General features: G+C 44.3%; 1 protein-coding gene across 1 annotated transcript in view; it reads right to left on the bottom strand.

The window, feature by feature from the left end:
- RNF11 (ring finger protein 11) overlaps nt 1–22,157 on the bottom strand; it is a 30,025-nt gene extending 7,868 nt beyond the window's left edge. Inside the window, exon 1 of the mRNA XM_021529230.2 lies at nt 21,805–22,157. Coding sequence (XP_021384905.1) covers nt 21,805–21,927 — 123 coding nt within the window. The 5' untranslated portion in view covers nt 21,928–22,157. The remainder of the gene's footprint in view (nt 1–21,804) is intronic.
- Nucleotides 22,158–24,168: the final 2,011 nt, after the last annotated feature.

Genomic DNA, 24,168 nt, shown 5'->3' on the forward strand with positions numbered 1-24,168 from the left:
CATCTGTCCCCTGAACTCAGCTTTGCTACCAAAAATAGGGCTGGGACAGAGAGAAGAGGTACACAGTAGATGTATCCTGCCTGCTGCTTTCCTAGACAGTGACAAGGGCTGTGAGAAAAGGACTTTCAAGTTTCATCCCTGTGCTGCCACACAAACCTAAAAAGGCTGTCAACCTACTGCCAAGACAAACAGTTGGCAGTGCCCATGCAGCTTGGCCAGACCCAGGTCACCTGGCAGATGGAAATCACCTGCAGCCCTGCAGAATCACCTGCTCTGAAAATTGATTAACCATCAAGGCAAACCTAAATACAAAAGACTAGCAAGAAGGAGTTGTAGGGAAAAGCAGTTATTAAAAAGCAGTAATTACTCCCTGGAAGCACAATCTCCTGACACAGCCAGTTTTTCCATTTCCAGGCTGCACAGCAGGTTTCTCTGACTCAAGGGCGTCAACATTGGGCAGTGATGATTCCACTTGCTGATCTCTTGTTCACCAGCTTTGTGTCAGTTATAGGTGTCCTTGTTCCATTCTCCAGAGATCCCATCAAACATCAGAGTGTGAATTTTGTCAGGAAAGTCAGTAACTTATACACCAACATGTCCCAGACCAGTAAATTGCTCACCAGAGAATTGATTCTTTCCCTCCAGACAGCCTCACTGACAGCTCAACTTACAGCATCAGGCCACAACTTCTGAGAGATAACAAAGCCCCCTTGTTACAGCTCCCAGCATGTTTATTTTAATAGGCTTCTTTTTATATTGAGAAGGAAAAGATTCATCAACAATTTATAAAAATTCATGCTTTTCTGTCAGGCTGCTGCAGTGAGAAAAGCCAGGAAAGAAACAGTTGCACCTAAACATTAAATTAAGGATACTCAGGCACAAAATGCAGCCTCCTGAGAATGGTAAACCCCAGGGACTACAAAGCAAAGCAGCTGGGTAGGGAGAAAATCTAGCAGAGGGGGCCAGCAATCAATTCTGCAGCGGGTGGTGGGAAAAGCACGTGAATGTGGATCATCCTACCCCATAAGCAACCCCACATGTGTGTTACTGGTACATGTTCTCTCCCACTGATGCCAAGTGGTTCTTTGCAGAAACTCCTCCTTAGACCTGACAAGAGCAGACAGTTATTACAGTGCTATGGCTGCATTAAACACAGCACTTATGGTTCAAGTGAAATGGCTGCTGGAAAACTGAGAAGTAAATTTAGCAGGAAATAAAAGCCTGAAGTTTTCAGGGAAAAAAAAAACAGTTCTGAGGTGGAAAAGGCTGAAAACAAAATACCTCAGACTGACTGTCTCCTGTGCTGAAAGGTAAAGTGAACCTGACATGTGCCACCCACTTACTGCTGTGGAACTGCTGGGTAGCATGAAGCAAAAATGTAAAAGAACACCCCAAACAAAGGAATGGAGTTAACATGTTTTTTGGAGGCTGCATTCAAGCACAAGAGATGGGGGAAGCTATGATGGAAAAGCTGACAGAACAGGAGCAGTCCACAGAGACACTGGGGAATAGTTCCCATTTCCTTCAGACATGTTTGCTTTCTGCAAAAGGTAAATATCAGTCAGTGCAACTTGTTTACAGTATAAATCAAAGCGGTAACAGCTGAAAAGTGGTGGTATTGATCATCCTAGGAAGAGGATACAAGCAGCCATGACTCTCACTGGGCCAGGCCTGTGTACAGCAGCAAACAGGCTTTGCTCACACCTGCCCTGCTCCCTGATGTGGGACACGCAGGATCTGTCCCGGACACGGTCCCCGTGCACACCCCAAACCAGCCCGAGGCTCTGACTCACCCCCGGGTACAAAAAGCTCACACGGGCTTCTGCACCCAGACATGGGCCTGGCCCAAAGCTCCCTCCCAGAGCTCCCCAAGCATTGCATCACTCTGACAAGTGTGTGCAAGTCCTCTGTATGAAGGGTCGGGTATGGATCACTGGGCAGGCATTCCCAGGGAGGAGCACAGGGATACGAGGGACTTAGGTGGGCAGTGTAAGGCACCAGGAGTGAACAGCAGTGCACACTGTGCCCTGAAGTGCTACTGAACCAACAGGCTCAGTGCAGCTGAGTAAGCACACCCAGCCCCTGCTTATGGTGCCATTTCAGGGAGTTTGGGGATTAGGGCACAGCTGACTGCAGCTGGTCTAAAACAGCACAGCATTGCAAGGTCCTGCCACGTCCCTTGCAATGGCTCCAAGGACACTGCTCCGTCTGACTCTTCCCCTCACGGAAAGCAAACAAGCCATGGCCGCTGACAGTGTGATCTCTGCAGCTGCTGGGAAAGCCGGGAACAGGCAGGCAAGAGAAAATGGGAGGAGTGCCCCTGTTGGAACTCAAGCCAATTGTTAAAACATAACTCCAAACGCTTAAAAAATAGCAAGAGTGTTAAAATATATCTTCTGGCAAGAATTAGGTCAGCTTGATGGCAATTCTAAGAACAAAACAGCCCTTCTGAGGACTTCAGGAACCAGATAGCAAAATTATGGAAATCAGCTCTAATTAGTCAAGAGGACAGACTGGGGACAAGGGGCCAAGCCACAGAGTAAACATTAAAATGCACATAAGCTGAATGCACGAGCAGTGAATCCATCAGGGGAGGCATAAATACAGGCTGTACTTTAGTGTGTAAATACACCCGTATATGTGTGTATTTAAGGGTGCTAGTTTGAACTAATGAGAACACCATAGCACATAGCAGAGAAATATTATGCAGAACTAGGAAGGGATTTTAGAAAAAGAGTGAGTAGGATACCAAAGGATCGGAGAAATCAAGTGACAAATTATCTCATCTCCAGGCTGAGCGTTACTGTTCAACACATGACAAGCACCCTCCTTGGACAAAGAGGACTCTCCAGAATGCAGTTGAACAGCCCTGCCTAAAGCTTCTTTCCACAGACATCCAAAAGCATCCTATTGAAGAGTGTAGGTCCTCCTGCATCAGGTTCCTAAAACAGACACAACAGTCCCAGCCAGACTGAGAGCATCACCCTTACATAAGGTCTCTGTGAGGTGACAATTTAACTTCAGCTAAGAGGTAACACAGGTAACAAAAACAAACAGCAGCAGCTCCCTCAGATCATCTGCCCCTCATTCATGCACTATCCTAGGCCATGACACAAACTGCCTTTTTGTAGCCACCCAGTTGTAAGCAGGCACCAAAGAGAGGTCTAAAAGAGGACACAGCTGTTCTTTTTATAGTTGGTTACCTTGCCAAAATACACAGAAGAGGCAACATAGGAAGGAGAGGGCTGCTGCAAACCTTGACAGGGACCTTCCCCTTACCAGGGCCCAGCTGATGAGGCCAAGCTGTGCCAGAGCCTGGGAAGGTGGGCCAGCAACATCTCCCCCAGCAAGGGAAGCCAAACAGGAACCCATCAGGACAGGCAGCAAACAAGGATTCTGCAGTGCAGGGCTCTCACACACTGAAACCTCTGCCACACCTGACAGAAGAATTTTCCATCAGGCCTCACAGCAAACAGGGACTCAGGAAGACTGGGAATCTCATGCAGTAAAAAGCTCTGCCACAGCAAAAGGAATGGAGAGAAAACAGATTGCTCTACTAAGGATGAATGACTTAGGGGAGAAAAGGGGCAGCAGTCCACACACTATTGCAGAAGAGCTTCAAAAAGCAGATGGGGCTGGTGATGAGCTGGGTCTGTGTAACCACAGAGCAGGAAAACCTGCAGCAGAGACTGCTGGTGTGGGGCACCTGCTGTGAGACTGTGTCAGTGAGGCAGCCCATGACAGCAGGGGCTGTTCCAAAACCCAAAAATCTGTACTATACCTCACTGCATCATAACTTTGAACTCAATTTGAAATATTTTAATTGCCTTTATAACAAAGCCATCCTCAATTACAAATGCTTGCTCAAGCAGAAAGCTGCCACACCTTGTCAGTCTGATGGTACACTCAACTCCACAGGCCTTTTTATTTTCTTATTGGCATCCGAATTTCTAATGGACACCCCTGAGATCAAGGTGTGTGAGAAGCCTCCATGCAGCAGGGACTGTGCACAGGCAGCCAGGGGGCTTCCTGAGGCCAGTTAAAGGATACATCAAGGATGCATTTTGCAACAGCATAACCACAGCTTTTTTTTTTTTTTTTTTTTTTTTTTTAAAGCATGTTTCTGCATCAGCCTGCTGGAAAGCCTCACATACACCTGCCATGCATTGGGGCACCTCAAACATAGCCCAAATCTCTGTGCACCACTGGCAGTGAGGAGGCTGGGAGAAGTTGTCCCTACCATCCATCCAGCCAACAGCTCCTCTCTTCCACCAGATCCTGGGAAACTGAGTGGGGTTTTCTGTGATTTCAGCCACATCTTGAGGCTGGAACTGGGGTTTAAATCAGTGCCAGCAGCACCCTGAGCTGCTGGGCTGTGCACAGCTCCGGGCACTCCATGGACATTGACACTTCCCCCAGGCACCCACTTGCTGCCATCTCCCACTTCAGAGAGAATGAGCATGACAAAAAATGTGATCTATTTGTTTAGCACCACTTGATAATAACATGAATTATTTCATCTCTGAGTTAATAAGCAGCAGCTGTAAATAGCCAGAGGCACCGAGTCAGCCTATCGGCTCACCTCATCCAGTCATTTATTAATCTTAAAGGAACGTCCCAGGCATTAAATGAATATTTCTTAATCTCTTGGTTTGTTGGGTTTTGTTTTAAAGCAGTTATCTATTTATAAGCAAATAATGATTGCATGACTGTCAAGGCACACTAAAGCCTGACGAAGCTCCACTTCTTGATGCAGTATTACCAGTGAACACAAGGGCAATGTTTCTATTTTTTCCAGCTAAGTCTTGTCCTCGCAAGCAATGACTCTGCGTTTTCAGCTCGCAGGGCACAAATCCAAGTGTGATCTCATGCAACTGTCAAACCTCTTCTAACAGAAAAAAAGCCTGTGCCAAGAACAGGTAGAGAAATCATTAATAGCTCTCTCAGGAGCTGGTTATACAAGTGAATATTTCCAGAACACATTTTTCCTACTATTTTGAAGTTTTAAATGCACAGAGACAGTTCAATGGGCACCTGATCATCACTTTAATGTGTCACCAGACAACACAAATTCATTTCACTGCTATGTATGAAACAGCCAGATGTTGGTGCAAGCAGGACAAATTGCAAACGTTCAGCTTCACAGACAAATAAGGTACAACCTCCACCACTAACTGTACATGCAAACACCTGGCTTCTTTTCAGATGCCAATCAGAAAATAAAAAGGCCTGTGGAGCTGAGTGTACCATCAAATCAGCCTTTTCAATCTATGGTCTAGTGGGGCTTTTTACCCTCATCTTTGGATCTTGCCTGGGCTGGTTTCACAGCAAAAATACCTGTATCTGTTTCAGCACAGGTGCTTTCAGAGTAGGTGGTTTGAAGGAGGAACTGAAGCAGGTCCAAGGTTTTGCAAAGATGAGGGGGGAGATGGGGAGCATAGAGCCCAACTCAGCCTCTGCAGCTCCCACTTCATCTTGTTCAGCCACAATGGGATGAAGTAAAACCTCAACTTTGTCAGACTGTTCCCCTGCTTACACCCACTGTCATGGAGGACAGAGCTTTGTTTACATGCAACTGCTTTTCTGAAGGAAAACTTGGAGCTTCTGCAATGGATTCATCCTGCTGTCTGCATGGATCAGTAAAACCTACCAATGTCTCCACTACAGCCCCAGCAGCACACTTAGTAAGAATTTCAAATACTACCAGGAACATAGCACTTGAGCACCTACTTAAGTACTTGCCTGAATTATGGCTTGGGCTGCCACAAAATCTCAGAACAGAAAACTGTTTGAGAGGGGGGACATGAGAACAGAGAGGCCATTTTTCCAAATATGGACTGACTGGTTGGAAGACAAAGCCCCATTTCACTCTGACACACCCGCATGAGGGCAGCTGCAAAGCCTGGAGATTTCCAGCCTCAGCTCATCCATACACAACAACCCATCGTTCACGTTGTGTGAGGAACATCAGAAACCCTGAACACTAAATACAGTGATACACAGGAGACAATTTTACAGCTGGAGGTGAGAAAGTCTCATGGAAATACAACATTTGTCTGTGCAAATTTAAAAGCTCTACCAAGAACATTTACACACACATACAAAGGTACAGCTTAGGTGCTGGTACTGAGTGTAACTCCACCACTCTGGGTGAGGTTCATGCTACTTTTATTGTCCCCAGAGTCAGAAATGAGAGCTTCATGTCATTAACATTATGCTACCAACACTCTCAAGCTTTATGAAAATATGAAGAAACACTTGTACTCACTGTATTTCCCCTGCATTAATGTTTAGGGTGGGATAACCATGTCCTGCTGCAACCTACACGCTCACTAAAATAAGTTTTGTCAGTTTATACTCACACAGACAAACTGCAGTCATGACAAAATACCAGAATGGAGTAACACTGAGCTTTTTTTGGAGGTAAAAAAAACCAAAACAGCTATCAAGAAAACCTGTGAGTTCTTTATGTTTAATTTATGACATTTAGTCTGGACATCTAGTCTTGTTACCTTGGGAGTTATTAGGGTGTAACTACAGAGGTAACTGTAATACCTAGATAAGCTCCAAGAGAAAAAGCAGCTTATTGCTCAAACTTCATAAGCAGGAATATCATGACTCAATGACTAAGAAACATTTTAGTTATCTTTCTAGACTTTCTAGCTCACCCTTTGATCCCCAAAAGGAGACTCCTCCAAGAGGCAGTGGGTGCAGCAGAGTAACTTGGGAATCAGATGGCCTTTAGTGCCACTCCTGCAAGTCTACAGGACTAAACTCCGTCTCCTTACGGTTGGCTGCAGTTAAGTGAAGTCAGGGAATGTGTTTTCCTGGGAATACCAGAAGATCTGCTGAACCAAACAGGCAAAATAACAAGAAGAACCTGAATTCCTGTCTTTAAATGGGACACCACCTTTCTTATGGGTGAATCTCCAGTTCAGTAAAGACACGAGCAGAAATTACTGCAGAAACAATTTTTTGTTCTGTCACTTGTTTTTAATCGCACAGTAGAAACAGAAATAAACTTCTGGGAGATGGGCAGGTCTGTGTTCTTCCTTGGGAGGCAGAAAACAATTGGCATGGCCTTCTCCGTGAACTTTGCCAAAAAGGAGGCCAGTGTTCATCAAATGAAGTCTGCTGAACACCATAAGCAAGTACCCTGCAGAATAATTTCAGAGTAGAAATCAGGTTAAAGAAAATTTCTTTGCTCTGCTCAAGCTTTATACTGAAACTAGCCTTGAAATAACTTACAGTCCTGGTTCTAATTTTTTTGTATCATTCCATGTAGTGCTGCACTCCTGGTGAGGTCTTAATCATGTTATGCAATGGTTTACCCCAGTGAGAGAGGATAACATGCAGCAGCACATGAAAAGGTGCCCACCCCTTGAAGCTGCACTTTCTGCAGATCTAGAGTTCAGTATTGTCTCTATCATGAGTCCCCATGATAAATTCACCGCAAGATGCTGAGCGGTCAGTCAATGCTCCCTCCCTCACTTAACTCATGCCCTATTTTAATTTTTTATTTCTTTCACTGTTGTTTTTGTTTGGTTTCATTGACTATAGACAAGACATTTTGTTTTTCAGGAAAACCAAGTTGTTTGAATATCACATCAGCTAATAAACAAAATAAAAATAGAAGCCTTAGCCCAGAAAAACAAAGGCTGAAAGAGATATAGGATCTCTAAATAAATCAGGAGTGTAAACATCTAAAGACCTATCTGGTAGAAGAATAACAGGTGCAATTTTGCATTAATAATCTAGATTTGTGAAATAAGCTTCTTGAGCCTTAGCTCTTGGTTGATATCAAAAGAGCCTCCCTGTAGGGGTAACAGGGCAAAGCTTGACCAGTGTCTTTCAAAACCATCCATCATCTGCAGAAAGTAACTTCACTGAGTATATGCAAAATTATCCATATATTCCTTGTCCAGACACCAGAAAACAGCCCAATTTACACACTTGTTAATATCCAGTTTTCAAGACTGTACTGAAAACAGTTGTTATCCAAATTAATATAATCTCTGACGCAGCGTAAACACTAGCAATAATTCTTGTCATGTTTAACTCAAAGCTAATTTAAATAAAAACAAAAGATAATGCTCATTAAATCCAAGCCTCATTTTGTTGAAGCCAAGTCAGCAAACACTGTCATGCCCACTTGGAAGTTTAAGACACTAACAAAACAAAAGCTTTAAATGTGAGAAAATAAATTTTTGGGTAAAGTAACTTTCTGTTAGGAATTCTGGTTTGATCTCAGGGTAGGCTTTGATAGCCCACTGGTGGAAGATATCTCCAGTGGAGCACAAATTTTCTTGGCCAAACCCTTTCTCCTACAGCACAATCTACAGGCAGAAGTAGGAATGAAGGCAGGGCTGAACAAAAGACATTTTTAAAGTTTATTCTGCTGAACATATGCTAGCTGGAAATTCCACTTGTGTTGCTTGAGTAGCACCAGGCAGCTGCACCACTAGTGAGGATTCGGCCCATGGCAAGCAAAATATAAAGCCATCAGTGAACAAGTGTACATGGCATTATTGCAGTCTGTGTCAAATCTACAGGCACTTTACTGCTGGTAACCACTCTGCAATTAAGATTTTAAATAACATTTGCCTTACTTTAGTTTGCTGTATTACTTAAGTCTTTTTAAGGCAGAAAGGGCACTAGCTACTGCTCTGATTGAAATAGTTATATTCTGTCCAGCTGAAATGCCTAACTGTATTCAAACTGAAACCTGGCCAGCATATTCTGTGAAATAATCCAAGGAACCTTAGTGGTTTCATTCAGAAAACAATTTCTACAGCTTTCAAGTGCCCCACAGCCTTGGCAATGTGGAATATGACTGACAAGGAAGGATGTCCTCTTTACCCCAGCAGCCACATCTCCTGTGGCTTTGAGGGTTTTTCTGGTAGGTCTCCAAGCCAAAAGCTAAGCCTGACCCAACAGAGTTAATGAGATGCAAAAAAGCTGTAAAGATGGTATTTACTGCTCCTGTTCAGTGTTCCTGGTTCTGAATTCAGAAAGCTGAACAGAAAGGTTCTGAGCAAGGGGGATTGAGCTACATGAAAGCACAGCATGACTCCAGCAGGGAGAACTGGTAATGCTGCATGAGTGGATGCAGGAAAATCAGCACTATTAGTTTCTCAAATTTATTTTCTGAAACAGGGTTTTTCCCTTTACTCACCTTAAGTAAGACTGGCTTCAAGAAGCCAGTGGCCTCTGAGTGATGCCAAACTAGAATAAGGACACACAACATATAAAACAGGACAGTCAAACTGAGGCAGCTAGCCTAACTCTTGTTCTTGCACAATTATATAATTTCTTAATTCTAAACATTTTAGACTACAAGGAGGTTGTTTTATTAAAAGCCACAGACACTTGCAGCTCTCACATACATATGCACAAAGGTAATCAAACTCCTAACAGCAGTGACAAAGCTTGCCAAGCAACATTCAGACTTTGGAAACCATCCATGGAGTCGTAACTGCAAGGCTTGTGAGAGGAAAGAGGCAGAGCAGAAGCCACGACGCAGATCAATGATGTTACTGTGGTCAGCTGTGTCCTGGAGACAGCACAGTCTGCTGCACAATATGAACAGGCTGCTCAAGTCTTCAGACACTCCTGCACTTACCAAGTCTACTCATGAACTGTTAGATAACACTAATGAAACTTCTCTAACAAAAATAGCAAAGAGAAGTACTCAGTCTTTAAAGGTGGTTGTGGTAGACAAACTTAGATTCTTTCTTGTTTTTTTGTTTTTTTCTTGTTTTTTTTTTTAACCAGAAAGACCACATTTAAGAAATAAAGAATTAAGGATTTGTCCACATCAGACATTTGTCCTGAAGCAGTAAAATCCCTTCAACTGAAATCACCACCCTGCTGAAGTTAAAAACACAACTTCAGACTGCATTTCATGCACAGACCATTCCCAAATACACTCACTGCCCAAACCAGTATCAGATACTCATCCTATACATGCTCTGGTACACAGCTGAGTCCAAGTACAGCCTTAATTTCAACATTGAAAAGCCAGAACTTCTCTAATACTTGGCAGTAATAGCACACATCTAATACCTGACACCTCTAGATCTTTCCAGAGATGTCACTAAGCAAAATGAAATCTATGAGGCAAAGAGTGCTGATAAATCTAATCTTCACCAGGAAGTCAGTTCATTTCACTAATCTGACCAGAGGAAGAACAAGACAAGCCATTTCAGACACTTGAATGGTATGAGCTGATCCACCAAGCACAGAGCCACCCTAAGTGACTGCAGAGAACATGACTCCATGTGGAAAACAGGAGGGAAAAGCTAAACAATCCCTTTTTGGCAGCAGTGGATTAATAGATCAGATCTCCCTGTCCCAGAAACATCTACACACACAACACTGAGCACAAGGCACACCACATTTTTGCCTGGTTTCAGCCAGCGGTGTGCTGAACACCGAGACAGCCTCCAAGCCCCTCCTCAGGCTTTGGCTGTGTTCATTCCTGAGCTGGGCCTGCTGAAGTTATTATCTGTAAGTGCTGGAGCAGGATCCTGCCATCAAGTTAAATGAAGACAGATGCTGCTCTCGCCACATGCCAGAGGTGTACACAGCCCACCATAGGAGCACGGATGGGTTCCACCAGCACTAGCCCCTGTGTGAGAAGGCCCCAGGAGAGGAATGTGTAGTGTCCCTAGGCAGGCACTTGCTGCAGGGACTTGGAAAGGTCCCTTCCCTCCCCAGAAAGGCTGCAGAAGTCCAAACCACTCAAGTTGCTGATGCACTCAGATAAACTCTTCTGTATCAAAAAAAAGCCTTATGCTGACAAAAGGACAGGCAGATTTCCCTCAGCCTGCAGTACACTTCACCATTTGACTCATCACCCTGAGGTGGAAACACTTGCCTGATCCCTCAACACCAACAGCCTGTTTGGTAGCATCTGTTGTGTAGTTGTTACTACCATTTTCCCAGTTTTTGCTTTCCAATAAAAACACCACTGTGCCAGCAGTGCTGCTTGCAGGAGTCTCCATCTGTGTGATCTGACTGGAGCAAAGAACACACTGACCCCAGAATATCACGTTCTGAGTCCTGTGCAGAAACTCCTGCTGGCACAAAGGCAGGATCCAATTCACTCCTTTACCAGAGGTAGTTGGTCATTTTTCAGCTGTAGCACATTGAGGAGACACAGAGACATGAAATTCAGTGTTAACGGCTGGAAGTTGGGCAGTCTTGGCCTTCACCTGGCTGTAATCCAGTCACTGATATTTGCATAAGATAGACCCCCAAAAAGCAGGGATAAAACACCCTCCTTTCCTACTTCAGCATAAAACTTCAGCTTTTCTCTTTCAGTTCATCAGCTCAAAGTAAACGACAGCTACATAAAGACACTTCAGGAGATGCTATATATAGGGTGACGTGAACTTTTCCCCAGGAAGCTCTAGATCTAGGTCATCTTGCTTCTTCTGGGAGGCAGAAAAAAAACAGGTTACACATTGAACAAGAATAGTTTCCAAAGGAAATAAAAGATTACTTGGAGCATGAAATTTTGTGTGGATAGTATTTTTTTGTTTCCTAAAGGACTTTTAAAAACAAAATTCACCATGAAACACTGTCTCTTTGAATACCTGACTTCATCCACTTTAAACTGAGAAATCCGCTATATTTTCAGAAAGAATGGGCATTCTTTAGTAAACCTACTTTCAGTAGTTTAGCCATACAGTGAAGTAAATACAACTTCAGGTCTCAGAAATTTCAAGGAGTTTGTCTATATTCAGACATAATGTAAAATCCCTCCCTCCACCTCATTCGTGATTCTTACAGAGGGCTGGAATGGTTACACACAACCCAGCACAATTCCAGGTGAGCTTTCCTATGAATCCACTCCAATGGATTAAATACCGCATTCCCACTTCCAGCAGAGGGCAGGTGGGAGAATAACCAAGGATATCTCACTCAGGTTTGGGCCAAGGGCCAACATCTAACTCAGCCCAGCCACTGCAGCAACATGAAGGTGCCATCAGCTGAAGAGGTGGGAGAGTTTTCTCAGCTCAGGACAGACCTCAGTGCAACACTACCTATGCAGTGCTCCTCACCCACTTCCAATCAGCAGATCCCTAAAAACTGCCAAGTAGAGGTGTGGGCCTGCATTTCAGTTCAGTGACTACAGAGGGATTTCATTAGTTCTTGTGAGCACATCAAAAGAGCCTACAGAGATTCAGAGCGCCAGGAACTGAGAGGTGAAAAAGCACTAACCAAGAAAAGAATTAACAGCTAATTTAAAGTTAATTATTTGTGCTTGAGTTTTAAAACTGATTCTCTTCACTTCTAAGAAGAATAAAATACTTTCAAAGACACCATTCTCCACGGGACAATCCACAACGGCCTCAAGGTCTCCAAATATATAGATGCAACATTAAAGAACTCTGTGAAGCAGAAACTAAAGCAATGTCTTAGTCATATTTCATAAGCTAAACTGAAGATAAATGGATGCAACTGCAATCCAAATCATAATATATAAAAAGAAAACAAAGAAGGGAAATCCCAAAACATCAGAAACTGGCAACGGCAATTAAGCAAGTACTACTACAGAGCATAAAATAAAGTCTACAGATGTTAAAATATTAATTTCAGTGTCTTAACTAAATCTGAATTTAGAGCAGTACTTTGCTGAGCCTTTTATGTATTTTCCACTGAATACAGCAGTTCACTGCTTTTTGTTAAGCAACAGTGCAGACCAAACCAGTTTAGCAGTTTGGTACGTCTGGAGCCAAGCAATGCTTGCACTCATTTGTTCAAAACCTGAGAGCAATTTCTTCTCTTTCTGAACTCTAAATAAAATTAATGCAATTGGGCAAAATAAATACTAGTCTTAATCTATATTGCAAAATTACAGGATGTCTGAATTAAAGATTTCGACAACTGTGTTAATAAAACACTGTGATTAACGTTCAGTGCACAGAACAAGCTCTGTATCTGGCTTTAATTACAGTGATGAATAAAAGTCAGACACAGGCATTGGCCCGGAGTATTCATGCATTACACTGTCCCATAGATACCAAAATAATGGAATCCGATGCTCTTTGATCTCTTAGATAAGCCTCCCACAGCTCTGAAACAGAAAGGGCAAGAGCACCCAACCTCATCCAATTCTGCAGTGTTCGCACTCTGAGTCGTAAGAGATTTGTATCCCCACTACCAAGATACATCTTATGGGAATAAATACAGAGAAATATTGCTCCATTTCCTTCTGGCTAGAGCTTGTACACAAATCATCTGGAAGCCACACAGAGTGAAAGTGGTGAGGACTACAGGGACACTTTACAGTCTCCACAGAGCTATTTACTTGGACAGTAGTTATGTTATAATATATTTGTGGGATACATTCTAGTCTGATTTTCTCTTCTAATGCAGTTTTGCCATGACGCAGATTAGAAACTGGCGGCATGTGGTAGATGTAATGGTTTTAATCATGGTTGCAGGATGGTCAATTCCTTGCTTTTGTCCAAACCAGCACAGACTGACTCATTTTTTGCTTACAACTGGATAGTCAAGCAGCTTTATTAAATTTTATTAGTCATAAACCAGGCGTTTCCTTGATGCTTCGAGGACCTCTTTTAGCAGTCCAAACTCCACTTGCATGTGGGCTAGCTACAGGCCCAGGCTCTGGGAAACTCAGCCCTGTCAGCCCGCTGAGACTTGTCTTTGAGCGAGGATGAAGTTGTCCTTCCATGAGCTTTTGGCCTTGGCTTGCAGGGTACTACGTACAAGGACTGCTCCTGAACCTTGCCTCTAGAAGTACAAATTGCTCTGTCTGAGCAAAAAGCAGATGAGAGGACACGTAGGCCACTCCACTGTCCAAAAATACAACCAAGGGAAACAGGTTTCAGTATTGCAAGGATAATAGTCTGCACATTCATCACTGCATGCTGGGGCTAAGGGAGGAACTCAATTTCCTGAGTCACAGTTTCTCTCATCCTTCCAACAGTTTCAGTCCTCCCCCGGCACCTCAGGTCTACATCAGCCCTTAACTAAAACAATGGCTAAAACCAGAGGGAGGACGAGAAGGCTCAGAAATCAGCCTGGCCTTTGACAGAGGGTACGTGTGCGTGCAAATGTGCACAGAGCATGCCTGAGCGTTGTGGTGGATCAGCAGAAATGCCCAGTGCAATAACCCAGCTGGTTGTGATTTGGCTGGCGCAACTGCGGTTGAAGGATGGTTCTTTTATCTCCTCCTCCAGTCGCCACACGCATCTGCTCTTTGTCCATGTCACCGTGTGTGCATCCTGGCCCAGCAGCTTTTATGCCACCAGCATTCTGACTTTCTTCTTCACTGATGAGAAACAGAGTGGTTGGCAAATTCTTATGGAGGGGCTGGTAAATAAAATGATCACTCTCTGTAACCGTTTGGTCTCTTGGAGATTGTTTCATTAGTTCATAGGAAAGTCACGGTTGATTTGCTTTAGTCCATTCCACAGATCATTATCTCTTCAAAACATAAAAGTGGTTTATTTTCTGTGGGTCAGAAACTGACTCCAGATGTACAGCCAGCAACAGCTGATCACAGCACTGAACCCAAGGTACATACGGGAAACATACGGGAAGAGCTTCCTAAATGCATGGTGGTCCTAGATTTTAGGGAGGGTGGTATTGCATGTTTGGGTTGGCTTGTCCAAAAGAATGCATGAGCTTCCAGCATAGCAAAGATTCATCACCCTGATTAGGTAAGATTTCTTATTACCATCTCCACAGACTCTTCATCCTACTAATCAAGCATCTGGAATGCAGGCTGCCAAATAAATGCTGAACGATCAGATTCCAAAACAGATTTTAGGAGACTTATCTACTGCTTTAAACAGATCTTCGGATAAAGCTCCCTCTCTCCAGCATCAGGTTTGTCATAAATTTCTGCAGAGGTTCCTTTTGTAATAGAAGAACATTATTTTATTAAAATCAAATTACCATTGAACACTTTACAAACTTGAATTAAATTACTAAGCATGCCTGCACTAAAGATAAAGTTTATTACTCCTTCCCTCCTCTTTTTACAGTGAAGAAACTAAAGCACAGAGCAGTTAAGTGGTTTGCTAAAGTTACAGACAGAACACATTAAATAAGGATAATGATAACTTACCCTAGGGCTATTAGAGTGGGTTTTTTTGGTGAATTTTGTTTTGTTTAGTCTTGGGGCTGGGAGTTTTTTTGGTTGAAGTGCAGTTTTACCCAGCAAGAAGTTACACAACTCTAGCTCTGCTGGGACAGGTCACTGCTATAGCTGTCCCCCAAGAGGCAGCCAGAACACGACAGCATCTTCTACAAAAACACATCCTACCTTCAAGGAGCAAGACACATCTTTGCTTCTGAGACCTTCATAATGTCAGGGCCAATTCTTCTTGTGGCCTAAATCAAGATCGAAACTTGCTTTTCCTTTCAGAGTCAAGAGAATAGTGACTCTTCAGCTTTTTCCCCAGAAAAGGTTTCATTCTTATTCAACCATGACATCTCTAAAAACCTGCTCATTTTGTAATTCTTTGGTCTCTGAGGAACTGCTTCATTAGCTCATAGAAAAGTCATGGCTGACTTGCTTTAGTCTATTCCACAGACTATTACTTCTCCAAAATAAAAGTATGTTTCTCTGTGCATATGGGGAGGCAGAAACAAGGACAAGCACAAAGACTGGAAGACATAAGTCTGCCACAAGCAAGAGGTGTTATTTTTAGTTTCTTTGCCTTACGTTCTGCAACCAGTTTGACTACAGCCATTAACAGGGTCTGCAGAAGTGCTCATTAAGCTGAGCTTCCTCCCTTTGTTGAACTGATGAACAGGGACACAGGACAACAGGGACAGACTCTGTAGACCATCTTGAGCCAACTTAAGACACTTCTTGCAGAAATCCATGTGAAGCAGAAAGCAATACTCTGTTAAATGTGACTATGAACATATCTTCATTTCATAATGCCCCTTGGAAAATCTTCTGGACAGAGTGTTTAGGAACAGATCCTTACCAACTGCCAATTCAACAATAGTGAATCTAGAAACCAGCTCTAATTTTATAAGAAAGGTGGTAACACAGAGAACTCAAACATTAGCATACTCTTCCCACTTCCTCCAGCCATGCCTAACCCATTTTTAAACAACTGTAGTTTAAAATCTATTTTAAGCATTACAATATCCAACCAATATTATTTATTTAAACCATTTATGAATGGGTATTTTCAAGACTGAAGTTACCTAACTCTATAACTCTTATCTGGTAACCTTTACTTTCAGGTCTGTCCTCCTTCCTCTCTTCTCCCTCTGCCCCCACCAGCTTTTTTCACCAGCAAAATGAAAGACATCCCCTATCAGCCAGTGTGGCAGGCTATACTGAAACCAATATGCACTGAGACAGGAAACAGAGGTGCAGTTTTTTTCTAACTGTTGTTTAGAAAGGAAGTTTAGACTTAGCACCCTCAAGAAACTTTTCACCTAGAACTGATTAGCAGCAATACAATTCTCGAGACAACTTGCTAAATTCTTCAGCTGTGGAAGAATAAGAAGTGTCATGGCATACTTTTCACTAACCAAATAATCTTGAATGCTATTACGATTACATTCATAATACATATATTTCATTACTGTGTGGAAAACGAACTGTATAGCCCTATACTGATATGTTAAAAAAGGTTTATTGCATTTCACATACAAATAATTTACCAGAACTGCAGTATAAAACATGGAACACTTACAGCTTTTCTGAATGCAGGTCTAAATTACATCATAACTATTTATCAGGAGTGACTTTAGCACTTAATGCTTGGTCTTTCACAGATAAAATGTTATTCCAGAAAACTACTAAACACTTCTTCATTTCTGAGAATTAATTACATAAGATCACTCAAGCAATCTCATCCTTGAAGAGAAGTACCAACATCACTGGCTACTCTACCACTTCTTATCCATGCAGCAAACTCTCAACTTCAGCTCCTCCATCACTGTTGCCCCTCATTGCAGCTGATTTTCACCTTGGGCACTGCTGCCAGAAGGCACCAATCAGCAACACAGCAACAAAAACAATGAGCTTGAAGCCCTCTGAAGTTTCCAGCAGACTAAGGAATTGTGGACTGGAGTGATATTTTAGTTCACATCCACAAGTGCAACTCTAATTCATACACATCATCACCAAGATGTGGAGGATAAGCAGAAAAAAAGGCAAGACATCCACATGCAAGTCTTAAATAGACTGCTTTATTTTATATGAAAGTAAACCTACTAGCTGGTTTGCTTTTTTTCATTGATAGCTTACTGTATGTAACGTTTTCCCATTGCATCTTTGCCCCTTTTATGCTGTTCCAACACAGATCAAGAGTTCCAGCTTTGCACAACCACTCCATGGTAGATTATAACCTGTTACACTCCCAGTCTCCTTTCTTGTACAGTACACACAGTCACAGATGATAAATCATTTCCATTGGGGCCCAAAGGAATTTTTGTTCAGCTGTTTCTATAAATGGGTGCAACTCCTAGATCAGAAATCATTTGTCTAGCAATGTTTAATTATATTGATTACCACACCTTTGAAAAGACAGCATCAGAACACCAATGTAACATATTACTTAAGTCATGAGAAGAGAGTAACAAAGGCTTGGTTTCTCTCTTGAGCAAAAAATATCCAGCACTCCCATCCACAGGGCAAGGGTCACAGAGAAATGCAGGGGGCTCTTCCAGAAAGATTCTCTGACTGTTCAAAATGGGCACTTCAGCTTCTCCAGGGCTGCACCCCCTGTGCTGTGCTCCTCACTGGCCCATGGCACTGCCAGGACAGGCTGATGTGCCACCTCCCTGAACTGGGAACAGCTGGAATGAAGCACGGCAAGCCAGAGGGATGAGGACATGTACACTGTGTACAGGTGACACTCAGCTCAGAGGAGGCCCAAGGAGGCTATTGCACCAACCCCAGCTTTAAGAGAAGCCATGAGACATCCTAAATTACACTTTCAAAACCTGCTGTCCCCAACAGCTTTTGGAGGATTATGGGAGCACAGCATTGGGTTAAGCTCATGTTTGTGATCTCTCGTCTCATTTTGTGCCTACAGCCAAATCAAATGAGTATCCAGGCCAAAAGGTTTTAAATTAATCCCTCCAAATAAAAAAAAGAAAAAAATCCACTAGATCCACTGGAACATTTTATCTGGGCCTGTAAGACAACACATGGTGATACGAAGTACCAGAGGGTGCTCTGGAGCTCTTCAGGTAAAATATTTTATCAGTTTATCTGCCACATCAAAATAGCAAACGAGCTTGTATGAGGTCACTATCAACACTAAGATGTTGTGCTTATTTCTCATGTTTTTAGCTAAGTAATTTAGCAAGTATCATACAATTTTTTAGAAGACTGCAGTGTATTTTGTCCACAGTAATACTTTTTAGAAACTTAGGGAGAAAAGGTGCAAAGCATTTTGTACTTTACCGGATAAAATTTCCAAAATTGAATAAAATGGCAAATTATTTCCTACAGCTATTAGGGAACTATTAAGAACAGAAATATGAGACAAGGATTAAGAAAAGGGATACATCTGTTCTGAAAAAAAAAGTATTTGAGGAGAATTACTAGAAATAAGAGAAACTGAAAAAAACCCAGTGAACTTGTATGGAAAAACAGCAGAAGGCATATTGCCAACAGATGGTGAAGAAGTCACACCAAAAAGGAAAACAAAGTCGAAAGCATACTCAATTTTGAGGACTTAAGAACATGCAGCTCCATTTTTAACCAGGGAATCTGTGATTAGGAAGGAGTTAGCTTTGGTTTTGTTTTTTTTTCCTTAACACTTAGGAAAGCAGTTGTAATTTCTGGGTTCTAAAATGGAGGCATTCAAAATTAGCATCTGTCTATGAAAATGTTGGTCCACTCTTGAAATCACTTCCTTCCTCCCCACTATGAAAACACACTTTTTTTTTTTTTGTATGTTTTCATTTTTTCTCATGTTAGTGGTTAAGCTCAATGCACTGGAAAATATCTGATGCTTTAAGAGGCCACTTTCTTATTAATTCAGATATCTGTTTAAAAAGATGCTTCCTCTCTGAGGCCTTTCTGCAGCAGCTGGTAACAGGTACTGCCACAGGAACCAAGAGACAGGTATTTGCAGAGCCTCTCACATTATTCTACGTGTCTGTACTGTCAATGCAAGTCTCAACCTCACTTTTGGAAGTAGGAATTTTACACAGCCAGTTTAATAGCACTCACTGATCAAAGAAATTCCACATGCTATACTGCAATTTTTACTGGGGGTACATTTTGCAGTTGGAACTCAATAGGTAAATAAATACTAAGTCATAACAGGAGTCTCACATGAACATCCCTGGCACAATCCTGTCAGAACACAAAAAAATACTTTAAATGTCAAAATAATACAGAAGTCATCTTCTACAACTGTGTATCTTCCCCCAGCAAACCTCCTTCCCTTAGTTTGCATACCTTGCAAGAGCTACTCAGGAAGTTGACATACTGTTGCTGCAAACCCAACAGCAACAGACACCAGATTTTACTTTCTTCTAAAATATGCAGCTGATATTTCAGCAGCTGGCTTTAAAACTCTTCACCTTCCAGTTTCTCAAGGCTAGTTGCCACAAGTAAGTTTTCCAACTTGCTTTATCCCCTTTCCTGCTTTCATTTCTAATGTCTACTCATTATACACTAACTCTGGCTAAGATACTGAAAGAAGTCATTACCAGGAACAAGGCCACAACTTTCCAACACTGACTCTGAGCTGCCACTTGAAAGTTAAAATGGGCGACTTATTTCTAGCACAGAAGTAATACTGGAGCATTAGCAATTGTTCCTACTTAAGAGTTTTGTGTATCTTGTAAATATTAACTAATTTAAAATTATAAATCCCCTCAACCTCTAAAGCGCACAGATATTGCATAATATTGTAGCTAAGACCTATTTTTTTTTTTTTTAAAGTCACAATCCATCATGGCTCAAAACCTGTGGAAAGAGTAGCTTTGATTTTGACTATGAGACACTAAAGGCTACCCTAAGGTGAAGCTTTAGGAACTGGCAGGATCAGTGGAGGAGTTTTCAGGACAGACAGTGATGTTCAACACAGCCAAGTGCCTGTGGGCACATCACCTGATGCTGCACAGCTTCTTCAGCTGAGGGAAGGTTTGCTATGAATACACTTCCTCGATAATAGACACCTGTGGGTTCATTTATTTTACTGTCTGTCGTGTTCTCAGTCAACCATCCACACTTACAGACAAGTTCCTCATCAAGAAAAAAAATCTTAAAAACCTCTGACGACAGAGTCCTTCTCTACTTCAACATCCACACTAGAAGGCCTGTATAAGGCATTTACGTGGTTGTTGACTCTTGCAAGAGCTAAAAGGTTGCTTTCAAAGGGAAGAACAAGAAGACAAAAACCTTCACAAGTCTTCCTATAATCACAGATATAAATGCAATCAACAGCACAAACATTCAAACTTGTTATGCTGATTTGACAAAAATACAACACACTTCTAAACCTCATACAACACCTTCTAAACCATTCAGGCTTAATTTAGAACAACACAAAAAACTTGATCCGCCACCAAGCACTTTCTATTTACTTCAGCAGACATAGTTCAGAAATCAGAACAGAAAAAATCCTCACGAAATTTATTGTGACATTCAGCTTTTGCACCCAAACAAAACAATCAGGCACACACTGCCAAGAAACATCAGTGCAGCTTCAGGGCACCAGCAAGGGCTGCTACGTGCAGGGCTTCTCTTCAACACTTACGGGGCTCCTATCAGGGTGGAATTCTTGAACTCGCTAAAGCATTTATAGATTACATGCCTGTCCGGTTAAATACTTCCTGCAATTTTGTTAATTATACATCAAGCTCTGCAATTAGGGAATGACTCCCATCCTAGAAAACATCAGCTCTCAAGTTACACCTACCCCCCAGAATGTGTGTTTCTGTAGATGCCTCTGGTATGTATGCTATTATCCCAGACAATAAAATACTTTCAAAACTCGAATACAATGTGCAGTTCTATCGCTGGATGGTTTTCCTTTTCATTTTTCAGTGCTGTAGACCGTTTGTTTAGGTCAGTACGCATTTCTGTAGGTGGGGGAGGAGATGTCCGGGAGCAGACAAGTGCAACCCCAAGTTCAGGTTCCCTTTTCGTGTCCATCCCTTCCAGAGGCGGCCAAGCGCAGGCTTCGACACCAATGCCATCCTCCCTCCACACCGGCGTTACCCTCCGCTGACAGCAAAGCCATCAAAGCACGCTCGGCCTTTTCCTTCTTTCCCCCTTGATTCATCATCAAGATGTAAATTAAGAGATTCTCCCAGAGACAAAAAAAAAAAAAAACAAAAAAAAAAAAAACAAAAAAACCAAAAACCCCACCGAACAATGGGAAACACTTCCCCGCCGGTGCCCCACAGGACGGAGGGAAACAGGATCCGCTGCGCTGGGCGAGTTACTCAGTGGGGATCAGATGCTGCTAAAAATACGGGAGCGGAGCGAGCGGGCCCGGGCTAAGCCCGGGCAGGGCCCGCGGTCCCCGTCCCGGAGCGTCCCCGCGCCAGACGGTGCGGGGGACATCACACAGACGGTGATGTCACCGCCGGCGGCAACAAAGGACGCGGCACCGGCCGGGCGGCCCCTGCCCTCCGCCTCCCGCCCGCCCGGAGCGCCGGCACCGGCCGAGACAAAGCGGCTTCCCCCGCGCTACGTGCGGGCGGAAAGGGAGAGGTTCGGGCCGCCCAGCGCCGGAGCGGCGGCGGCGGCCCCCGGGGCGGCGCGCACCGGCCCCGGGCGAGCGGCGCCGCGACCCCCGGCCCCGCTGCCGCCCCCTCCCCTACCTGATATGGCGGCGGCGGCTCCTGATCCGGCTCAGCCCCGTCTCCGTAGCTAGCTCTGTCCGACTGGGACTCGTGCAGCAGCGAGATGTCATCCGAGGTGGGGGACTTGAGGCAGTTCCCCATCTTCCCGGGGGGAGCGCGGCCCCTCCTTCGCCTCCTCCCGCTCCGGATCCGCGCCCTCAGCCTCCCCGCCGCAGCGCGCAGCCCGCAGCCGCCCCGCCGGGGAGGCTCATGCCAGCCCCGGCCCTAAGCGGCTTAGCAGCTGCAGCCCGGCCGCCTCCCGCTCCGCTCCGCGGCCGCCCCGACCCCCGAGCCGGGGGGGGCGGCAGGACGGGCCTCCCACCCCCCGTGGGGCAGCGGGCTCCGGTGGGTCCGCCCGCGGCTGCCCGGCGCGGTTCTGCTTCCCGGTCACCGGCTCCCTGCGCACTGGGCTTTGTCGCACGGGCCGCCCTGGCTCCTCCTCTCACCCCTCCCCGCCCGGCCCCGGGAGCAGCCGCGGGGCCTCGCTGGGCTGCGCACCCCCCGGCCCCGCCGCGGGGACAGCCCTGCCCGCCCCCGGCGGGACGAGGCGGGACGGGACGGGCTGGGGAACCCAGCCGCCTGCCGGGCTCCCCCGGCCCCAAGATGGTGGGAGCCGCTTGGCCCCGCCCCCGAGCGCGGTGTTTGTTTGTGTTCCGGGCATGGCGGGGCCCGGCGCGGCGGGACGGGAGCGCAGCGGCGACCCCCGCGCCACCCGGCCCGCCCCGGCTGAGGCGCTTTGTGCGAGGCCCGGGGCCTGCCCAAGGCTCCCCAGGCAGGGAAGAGTTCCCCGTGCTGGTCGCTGGCGTGACCCCAGCGGCACGGTCAGTCTAGGCACAGGGCAGTGAGCCCCAGAGTGGAGCAAAATCAGCACTTGGCTTTTGCGTTTCTAAAGGGTTTTTTATGCGATGAGCAAGTACTCTAATGAGCCATATATTTATCTTCTCTTTTTTGCCTTCATAAAAATATATCCATACTTGGATATAAGTCTAGGTAAGTACTGATAAATGCAAATCTGAGGATACTGAATGCCCCCGTGTCACTGTGTTAGTGTGCCAGCACTAACCCACACAGCGTGGGATATGTGATGGTCCTGTTAGTGTTCTTTGGTTCCTCAAAATGCATCCTTGGCCTTCAGAGTCACATAATGGAAAATACTTTAAAATCCAATTTTTAAAGTGAAGTATTTTTTAAGGTGAAGCAAATACGGTGCAGATGAGAGCAGCTGCGAATTCCAGTCTGTAAAGCAGTACAGCGTGGCTGCAGTACCAAGTTGTCTGCTGATACAGCTTGGGCCTGCTTTGCAACTTCTTGGGTCAGAATATCTCCAGACATGCCATTCACAGTTATGTATTTGCCTCCACAACCTCTGCTGGTGGACCTCAGTCTGGGATCAGAGTTTTTGCTGATTATCCTTATGAGTTCATTCTTGTAGATTTCATTTTATTACTGTTTAGGGTAGTTTGTTTTGCTGCTTATCAAAGGGTAAGTTAAACAACCCTGGTGTAAAGCCTGTGATTGCTGCCATTTATGGTGTTCTAACACAGCTTCAGGCTTTTCAAGGAAACAGAAACTGAAAATCGGGCAGGATTTTTAGTGTTGCTCAAGATAGAGAGGCTTTGCAGTGGTGCATTGTAAATAATGACTGTGGTACATGGCTTGCTCATTTGGGTGTTTATCCTATGAGTCTGTTGGCTTGGTTTAATAGAATTAGGCAAGCAATTGTTGGAGGGGATCTAGTGAACCACTGCCTCACCCAGTCATGATTTTCAAGGTTAAGGCAATGTCAGAGCTGTCTGCTGTGAGAACCTGGTGATGAAACTCCAGCATTGTCACTGGTATTTTGAGTTGTGCACTGGCACCATTGGGAACAAGATGATGGGCAGCTAGAAGGACTGAGTTACTCAGCTGTTATCTTGTGTTTTGTTTTCTCTCTGAGGCTCAGGCCTGTGTCGTTGATGTAGTTCAGTGAAAACCACAGGTCACACTGTGCCATGGTGTGAGGCTGTGATCACAGTTTGATCCTCCACAGTGAGGAGGTCCTATGGAAACCTGTGGTGCCTCCCTGCTGGCTGACGTGCCAAAATAGCCTTTCTTTGGAAACCAGAGTGCAAACTGGTCTCATCCTGATATACAGTCAGGATGTAGGTGGGATTTCCTCTGCATCTCATGGTAGAGATGTTGCATTTATTTACCTTGTGGCCGATCTCCAGAAGGAATAGCTGCTAAGCCCAGTTAAAACTTTCCCCTTAGTAGGTACAGGATGCTCCAAATCTGGGCATGTTTTAAAAAATGCAGACTTGTCAAATGCCAGAAGAGACCTGCTTTTCACGGTGGATTCACAGA

The sequence above is a fragment of the Lonchura striata genome, chromosome 9, assembly GCF_046129695.1.
Source record: "Lonchura striata isolate bLonStr1 chromosome 9, bLonStr1.mat, whole genome shotgun sequence".
Taxonomy (NCBI): domain Eukaryota; kingdom Metazoa; phylum Chordata; class Aves; order Passeriformes; family Estrildidae; genus Lonchura; species Lonchura striata.